This window comes from Microchirus variegatus (genome assembly GCF_963457635.1).
Source record: "Microchirus variegatus genome assembly, chromosome: 13".
Lineage (NCBI taxonomy): Eukaryota > Metazoa > Chordata > Actinopteri > Pleuronectiformes > Soleidae > Microchirus > Microchirus variegatus.
The window spans coordinates 25,547,654-25,557,583 of NC_139814.1; the positions used below are offsets into that span (position 1 = coordinate 25,547,654).

At 36.8% G+C, this 9,930-nt stretch overlaps 1 protein-coding gene across 1 annotated transcript; it reads right to left on the reverse strand.

The window, feature by feature from the left end:
* Positions 1-591: 591 nt before the first annotated feature.
* LOC310935497 (hippocalcin-like protein 1) lies at positions 592-9,685 on the reverse strand (the record flags this gene model as incomplete). The annotated part of the gene is made up of 4 exons (XM_083899418.1): positions 592-689; positions 3,349-3,454; positions 6,131-6,412; positions 9,590-9,685. 4 exons carry the CDS (start codon positions 9,683-9,685, stop codon positions 592-594), a joined length of 582 nt encoding a protein of 193 aa, XP_083755544.1.
* Positions 9,686-9,930: the final 245 nt, after the last annotated feature.

Consider the following 9,930-nt stretch of genomic DNA (forward strand, 5'->3'; position numbering starts at 1 on the left):
TACATAAATAAATAAATGCTTATTTTCGGGATCGTGGGCCTTTTCCTTTTCCTCGCGGGACATCACCGACCCATTCATGTCACACCGGGAAGCTGCGCTACATAATACTGCCTGTCCAAATGCCTGTGTGTGTGTGTGTGCGCGTGTGTGCGTGCGCATCATACGTCGCCGTATGATCGATTATACATAGACATATATATATGTACATGATATACACGTGAATCAGAGAAGGAAACAAAAAAAACTAAAAATAAATCACAAGCTCCCTGAAAAGCTGATGCTCCAGAGAGATGATGATGATGATGATGATGATGATCCATGTGTGTGGACTTATCCCTTCATCTTTCCTCAAATATATATATATATATATATATATAAAAAAAAAAAAAAATCAAAGCACAAATGACGAGTGATGACTTTTCTTATCCTCCTTCGTCCTCGCACACAAAGAAAAAAAACAAAAAGAGAGAGATGAGAACCATCATGCATCGACTTCAGTGACCGGTTTAAGAGCAACAGAGAGGGAGAGAGTGATGATGATGATGATGGAGGGGGGGGGGCAGGGGGAGGGGGTGGTGGGGAGGCAGGAGTTCAGAATTGCGAGGCCGAGCTGGGGTCGCACTGCAGTAGCCTCACGATGGACGGGTCACTTTTGGCACCTTTGATAAACTCCTCCAGGGACAGTTTGCCTTTAGGACGACACAGTGAAAGTCACACAGTGAGAACAGGAACGGGCTTTTCTGCGTTTATTCAAGATGGCGGTTTGACAAAAAAAATATGACAAATGATCATCATGTAATATCAAAAGTTCATTAGACGTTTTCATCATGTTTCAGGCAAAGGCCTTTGTTTTCACAGCCCTGCTCTATTTAACTTACTTATGCACGCTACGTCTCATTTACGCTTTTATTTTGAAACTCGCATCTTGAGAGCTTCCTGCAGCTAACGATTATTTCCATAATCGATTCATCCGCCCATTGTTTTCTCGATTAATCGAGTCGTCGCTCGGTCCATAAAGTGTCCCAAAAAAAAATGTAGATCAGTGTCTGTAAAACCTGGAAATGACGAAATAACTTTTAAGCACTTCTTAAGTCCGTTTGAGCTAATTTTCTTACTATTTACTTTGCTTATTCATAAACTTATCCTTGACCATAATTAAAGTCTTACTCTAAAACATAGCAATGCAGTTAAATTAAGAGAATATAAATTGAGCAAAGCAAAGATTATTCAATAATGCACTATGTCCAAAAAAATGCAGATCAGTGTTTGTGAAACCTGGAAATGACGATGATCTCGAATGTCTCGTTTTGAACCAAAATGATTCAGTTTTTTAATGATTTATTTCTAATATGGAGCAAAGAAACAGAAAATATTCACATTTAAAGGTGCATTATGTAATAAATCTAACCATAAAATCCTCCTAATATGTCACAGAGACTCAGGAATAATGTTCATATAACAAACTGAACTCACCAACAACAACAGTACAGACAAAATATTTGCATTTAAAAAATATATTTTGCAGCCTGCAAATCAGGTTAATGTTTTGAAATCGTGTTTTGGCGTCATGTGGCGCCACCTACCGCCGTCTACCAATCATTGCAATCAGTAGAGTCTCAGCTGCCGAGCAACCACGGGTTGCCAGTTACGTCAGAAACCAAACCTGAAAGACCTCTGTGTTTTGAATTTGAGTGTAGTAACCGTTTTTGGCCACATTCTTACATATGGCGCCTTTAAGAAGCTAAAACGATCCGAAATCTTGTTTAAATCATGAAAAAAAGCTTCGAATCGATGATCAAAATAGTTGCTGTATGATGTCACCTGGAAGTTATTATAATAATAATAATAATAAGAGCTGTGTGAATTCTCTAAATTCACTGGCTAAAGTTAAGGATTAACATCATTTATCTTCCCTTACCAAAGGAGAAGGAGATATCTCATGCTCCTCAGAGGATTTCCCCAGCTTTAAGAGACGCCTTTACGGTCTTTTAAGTGGTTTATTGTTATTATTATTATATTTCCTGACTTCAGTGCTTCTCCGTGGCTGCTCCTCACGAGGCAGTGCGGCGTGGCTCTCTGAGTCGTCTTGTAAATAATTAAATATGGAAGAAAATCAATATTCACCGGTCGTTCATTTTGTAAATATGGACGAAGCCGAGAGACTCACAAGAAGTCTGTTGTTTACATGTGAGGAGGAGAGGAGGAGCTTTACCACTGCAGCAAGTAAAAGTAAGTCAAATATTATAGAGAATATATGTATGTATATGCGTGTGTGTGTATATATATATATATATATACATATATATATATATATATATATATATATGTATATGTATATGTATGTGTGTATACATATACATGCATGTGTATATATATATATATGTATGTATATATATATGTATGTATATATATATATATATATATATATATGTATGTATGTATATATATATATGTATGTATGTATATATATGTATGTATTTGTATATATATGCATGTGTGTGTATATATGTATGTATATGTATGTGTATATGTATATGTATATGTATATGTATGTATGTGTGTGTATATATATGTGTGTGTGTGTGTATCCAACTATACAAAGAAGACCTGCATATACATGTAGATATATATATTTACATATATACACACATATATGTATGTATGTGTGTATGTATGTATCTGTGTGTATATACATATGTATGTATGAGTTTATATATATGTATATGTATGTGTATATATATGTGTATATATGCGTGTATGTATGTATATATATGTATGTATGAGTGTATGTATGTATCTGTGTGTATATACATATGTATATATGAGTGTATATATATATATGTATATGTGTATATAAATGTGTGTATATATATGCGTGTATGTATGTATATATATGTATGTATGAGTGTATATACATGTGTATATATATATGTATATGTGTATATATATATGTATGTATGTATATATGTATGTATTTGTATATATATATGCATGTGTGTGTATATATGTATGTATAGGTGTATGCATGTATGTATGTCTGTATATATACATATTTATATGTATGTGTGTCTGTATATATGTATGTATTTATGTATATGTGTATGTATGTGTATATATGTATGCATGTATATGTATATATATACTGTATATATATATGTGTATATATGTATGTATACAACTATACAAAGAAGAAGACATGCATATATATGCAGAAATATATATTTGCATATATACACACACACACGTGCAAATATTCATATATATATATATATATACATATATATACACATATATATTTATACATATATGAATACTCACACGCCATGTTTGTCCACGTCGTCCACTCACCGTCATTATTGAGGTCCATTTGCCTGAAGATCTTGTCCGTCCTCTTCTCTGGCGTGGATTCGTCCTCTGGCATCTTCATCACAGACGACACCATCTTGTAAATGGCCTGAGAGACGGAAGGATCAGCGAGAGAGAGACGGAAGAATCAGCGAGAGAGACACGTCGAGCAGAGAGGGTGAGTGGCAGCGAGAGAGGAAGAGGGAGGTGAGTGAATTAAAGGCAGCAGGGACACATTCAGGAGACTCAGTGGGAGAGGAGTGGAACCTGAAGTCAGCTGTAGTGATGCTGTTTATGCTGACATGGACGTGATTTACTGACACTTGTTACTCAGCAGTGTGTGTGTGTGTGTGTGTGTGGGCGGGGCTTACAAGCACACATGATTGTATTGACCTGATGCATTTTTATCTGTTGACTGATTCCAGCACCTTCCGTCCCCTGGTGGCATTAAATCAACCCCAGCCCGTGAGCACAGGGGGGAGGTGGAGGACGGGGATAAGATGAGATATCTTCTTACATAGAGCGATGTCACAGGCATGAAATACAGTCAGTCTTCTTCTGCTTTCAAGTAAAAACACATCAGCTTTATGGTTTTTGTCTTTTGGACTATAAAATCTCTATTACCTCACCAAAAGAAAAGGATGTGCGCCTGGATGCATATTGAAGAATATCAATGATTTAGGACCAGAGAGGCTAAGTCACAGGCTTTATATTCTCTGTTATCATTGGACTTTGACACCACACTTTAAATAAAATTACACGGAACACGGTCACCCCCCTTTTTTTGTAATGTTTTTTTGTCAAATTTTAGACAACATACGACTTTTGTCCAAAATTTTGGACAAAAATTGTATTTGTCAAATTTTGGACAAAAATGTTATTTGTCAAATTTTGGACAAAAATTGTATTTGTCAAATTTTGGACAAAAATTGTATTTGTCAAATTTTGGACAAAAATTGTATTTGTCAAATTTTGGACAAAAATTGTATTTGTCAAATTTTGGACAAAAATTGTATTTGTCAAATTTTGGACAAAAATTGTATTTGTCAAATTTTGGACAAAAATTGTATTTGTCAAATTTTGGACAAAAATTGTATTTGTCAAATTTTGGACAAAAATTGTATTTGTCAAATTTTGGACAAAAATTTTATTTGACTTTTTTTTGTAAAATTTTAGACAACCCAGACTTTCATCAAATTTTGGACAAAATTTTTATTAGACTTTTTTTGTCAACTTTTAGACGACATAAGACTTTTGCCAAATTTTGGACACATTTTTTGACCTTTTTTTGTCAAATTTTAGATAACTTACGACCTTTGCCGAAATTTTTATTTGACTTTTTTTTTGTCAAATTTTGGATAACATTTTTATTTGACGTTTTTTGTCAAATTACTATTATTATTATTAAAGTACACGGAACACGGTAACCCCCCTTTTTTGTACATATTTCCAACATAATTCTTCACATATATTATATAATATACATTATCCATTCTAACGTCGTCACTGACCTGAGAACTGTGAGAGAAAATTCAAATCTTCAGTTTAAACTTTAAGTTGAATTACTCACATTATTCTAATATAAGCAGATTTAAAATGTTAACAGCCAAAACTTGCAATAAAACACAAAAGTAGGCGCCTAAACTCATGTCTGGTCAAGATTGTTTGAGTATCGCGCTGCTGTATAACGACACGACGAGCTCCTCCTCTGTCGTCCAACGCCGCATAACCTTAATGAGCTTGAGGATAATCCCTGTGTTCTGCACAGCCAGGGATAAATTCTTGTTAAATTTAACTCGCTAATCCACGAGGAACGCTGAAGCGTGAACACATGCGCGCCGACACTTGGTCCAACATCTTCCACGTACGAGATTTTTCTTCTACGTGAAAAACTAAAGTACATAATTAAACAAATGTATTAACTTACGTCAGTAAATTTAGCTCATATTTATCATATGCACTCTTATCTTTGTCCGTTTAAGATTATTTCAAAATAAAAGCATAGCAGTGGACATCTGGGGGATTAAGAGGCCCTTTGTGCCTCTCGCTAAACGGCACCAAGCAAAGTTAAGTTTCAGTACATTAAATTAATCAGGATTTTCCTGTTATACTTAAAAAAAACAAGTGTGTTTAATGTTTCGTATCAATTTTTTTTGTGAATTGTGCATTTTAGATGGAAAGGAATTTAAATGTTAAGGTTCACCTTTGTGAACCCTTATCTTTCCCAGTTCCATCACTCGGTGACAGGAAGTGTTTGTTGTGTTTAGGGCAAGTGTGGAATCTCGTTGTTTTGGCCGTTGACCCCAATATCAGAGACAGAAACTCAAGGAAATATCAGCGTAATGTCTGGTTGGTTCTCCTGTCCAGTTTACTTCCTGTTTTATTCTGAAATGTATGTGTCTATTCCCCCACTTCCTGTCAAGTTTCGGTCCGGTTTTATTCTGAAATGTATGTGTCTGTTCCCCCACTTCCTGTCAAGTTTACGTCCTGTTTTATTCTGAAATGTATGTGTCTGTTCCCCCACTTCCTGTCAAGTTTCCGTCCTGTTTTATTCTTAAATCTATGTGTCTGTTCCCCCACTTCCTGTCAAGTTTCCCGCTCTTGTGACTACTCTCAACCCAAATCGATGACACCTGTTTCCCTTCTGTTCCTGGTTTCTGATTTGTTGTCACAAGAATATGGTTCCTCTCCTCTGCAGTGTTGGATTTTCTGGTTTTGGCCTTTCTGGACTCTTTCCTCCCCCAAAGTCTCCGACCCTTCACTCCTGAGTACGAGTTTGACTCACCTGTACAATCTCCAGCATCTCGTCCCGGCTAATGTACCCGTTCCCGTCCAGGTCGTACATGCTGAACGCCCACTTCAGCTTCTGCTCCAGCTTCCCCCGCGACGTCACGCTCAGGGCGATGATGAACTCCCTGAAGTCTATCGTGCCGTCGCCGTTGGTGTCGAAGGTGCGGAAGACGTGCTCGGCGAACTTGGAGGCGTCGCCGTAGGGGAAAAAGTTGGCGTAGATCTTCTTGAACTCCTCCACGTTCAGCGTTCCGCTGGGACAGTCCTTTAAGAAACCCTGAAGGACGGGAGAAGAGATTACGTCGGTGGACGACATACTATAGGATGATGTTTTTATCAAACTTGGTCAAATTTTGGACAGAATTTGACTCTCTTGTAAAATTTTGGAGAAAAAAGAAAATTTAAAAAACATTTTTATTTGACATTTTTGTCAAAATTTAGACGACATACGACTTTTTTCAAATTTTGGACAAAATTTTTATTTGACCTTTTTTGTCAAATTTTAGACTACATACGACTTTTGTCATATTTTGGACAACATTTTTCTTTGACTTTTTTGTCAACTTTTAGACGACATACAACTTTTGTCAAATTTTGGACGAAATTTTTATTTGACTTTTTTTTGTCAAATTTTAGATGACCTACGACTTTTTGTCAAATATTTGATTTTTATTTGACTTTTTTTTGTCAAATTTTGGATGACTTTTGTCAAATTTTATTAGACTGTCTTGTCAAATTTTGGACACAATTTTAATTTGATGGTTTTTGTCCAATTTTAGACCAAACATATGACTTTGAAGTCGATTTAAAAAAAAAAAAAAAAAAAAAGAAATAAAAATTGGAGTACATATTATTGTAGTCCAATTTTTTTTAAAGGCATACTTTAGTATGTCCTTTAATATTTTCCCTCTCTCTCCAGGACAATACATCTCTGAGACCTATTGTAGAGCAGCAGATAAAAAACCTTTCAAGCTCAGTTTCACATCATTTTGACCATCAAATGTTTCATCAATGTTCTCAAAAGATTTAAGAAGTGATTTTCGTGCAGTGTTGGCTCGACTTCTTCGAGCTGTCGTATTTGACAAAGCACCAGTGTGAGTCTGAGAAGAAAAAGGAGGTAAAAGTCACGTCAGTGAGTCTTTGTTTGGCAGAAAGGCAGAAATGACCTTTTTTTATTCTTAAGATCGAGGCTCAGAGTCTCTCTCTCTCTCTGCTCCTCACAGTTTTTATTCATTACGTCGACTCAAAGCTCAGATATTTTATCTGCAGATAAATGCACCAACATATCCAGCTGGATCGTTTTCTTTCAGACCTGCAGGCGTTTGTGGAATATTCTCTGCAGCTTTTATGAGGCCTGCGGCGCTGGAGGAGGAGGAGCTGTTCATCTGAACCCAGAGCTCCTCGGCTTTATGTGAGACCACCCAGAAAATCCCAGATATAACAGGAAATCCATGATGTGGAAAGATTTTTTTAAATTATTATTATTATTATTATTATTATTATGGGTGGAAAAACAATGGATTCAATGATGGACATGTTTTGACAGGTCACAGTCGGAGAATCAAGGGTGTAAATAATCACATTAACGACGCCTGAGTTCCTGAACTGAACAGAGCCGTCGTTAGCGCGATGAGTGACACCTGTGCATGCGTTTCCTGCTAAAAGACGTCAAAATGGCCGCCGTGGAACGAGAAAGCTCTGCAGCTTAGGTTTGAGTTCTTTATCTCTTAATTTTGGTCATATTTTACTTCTTTGTTGTATATGTTTTTTCTTTACTCTGCTTTTGTTTATCATTTTAGAAAAAACACCTGACTTCCAGTCCCTGACTTCCTGTTCCTGTTCAGGCTTCAGTGAGTACATAACCCACCTTTTAAATACTTTTACCTGTGTTCAGTTAACGTACTGTTAGTATACCAAGTTTTAAAGTACAATAGGGATATTATATCTTTAATTAAGCACTTTTTAAAGTTGTCTGACCGCCTTTTAACATTATAATTGAATTGCAACTGTTGTATTTCATGTTTTCACTTGAGTTTTGTGCATTTTAAGAGGGAACAAAAACACAAATAATGTGTGTAATCGTGAGTCCAACTGGGTACAGACTCAAACATGAAGTATTCGTTCATCCATTCATTCATTTTCTACCTCTTCATCCTCCACACGAGGGTCTATTTGTGTTTATATGTCGTCACTTACTATCGTTTTATGGCTAGACTTCCTTATCTGGAATAGTTTGCATACTTTGGACAGAGAGTGAAACTAGTTTTCAACCACAACCTTTAAACCAGTGACGTATCGATAATCATAATGTCATATTTTCAGAATAAAAGGTCTTAAAGTGCAGTAAATCTTACAGTAGTACAGCAGTACGTCCGACGCTACACAAAGAGCTGCAGCGAAGCAGTAAAAGATTGTTTCGCGTCACATTTACGGCCCTCTGTCCGTGGGATCAGCGATCAGCTTAAGTCCGGGGGGTCAACGAGGCGACGCGTGAACGATGCCGCAGCTGTTCCCATACGTCTAATCCATGCATTAAACCATAAAGCCGTCACTCTGACACACATCTGTGCACACAGAGAGGGTCAGCTCCGCGCGTCACCTTTTTTATCGCGTGTCGAGATCTAATTCGGTCTCCGGGCAGTGGATTAATAATCCGACGACACTGTCATATTCAATGATGTTATTCAGGAACATAAAGCAAATTAAATGTTGTTAATTCTATTTAATGTGCAGTATTCTTTATTATAATTTCAGTCCGTGTTGACAGTTAAAAACTCTGACAGGTGTGAATCTGTAACAAACACCAGGCTACAGTTGACCTTTGACCTCAAAGCTACAGTTATATCACATCTTAAGCTTCAAGCTTTCGATAATCACCGTTTTTATAACAGTAATGAATCAAACTTGTGTGTGATTTTTATGATATACAGTATATATAACGCTGGTTAAGGTGTACTGTCGCTAATTTTAATTACTCGTCAGGTGGTTTTAACCCTTAGAACACGGAGCATTTTGGCTAGTTTTGCCATTATTGTGTTAAAAATGTACAGTCTATACAGGGACTATAAGAATGTGCAATATAGAGCGTCTTATATCCTAGTAAAAGTAAGTAAAAAGTACTTCAAATGTTTAAAATTTTTGGAAAATTTGGAAAAACTTTAGTTCAAAGTTCTCTTGGCTCGTTTTTATGAACAAAAAGAGTCGAAAAACGGTCTAATTTTGTGACTTCATCAACTAAAAAATGTGATCATAACTTTGACTCAACACTTAAAGAAGACGTAAAAAAACATACTTTATTAAAGCCTGAATATGTGACCTATAAAGACACACCCCCAGGATGTCCATATAAGGAGTTGTGTGTTATTCCCACGGGAAAAACTGATTTAATGCACAGATATGTGCGTTTTATGATACATAAAATTATAAATAAATACGTATATCTGCGTCCACGTACCTTGTACCACTCCTGCAGCTCGTGGTCAGAGAACTCCGTGTTTTCCCTCAGATCCTGCAGCATCTCTGGCCGCAGCTTACTGTTCTGTTTCCCCATGATGACGGGACGGGGGGTTTCCACTCCTTTGGGGTTTCCTTGACGACGACGACAGCGACAGAAGCCGTAGCTCAGGTCAGTCCACGTTTTTGTTCTCACACCTGTTGGTCAGAGGTAAAGAAACGGGAGAACTCTCCGTGAAACAGGAAGTGCCCCTACGACTTCAGCATACGTCGAGTTCCACCGAATTTCCCGAAACATGGTGTGAAGATGTTACAGACCAAGACGAGCAAAAAAGTCGACCG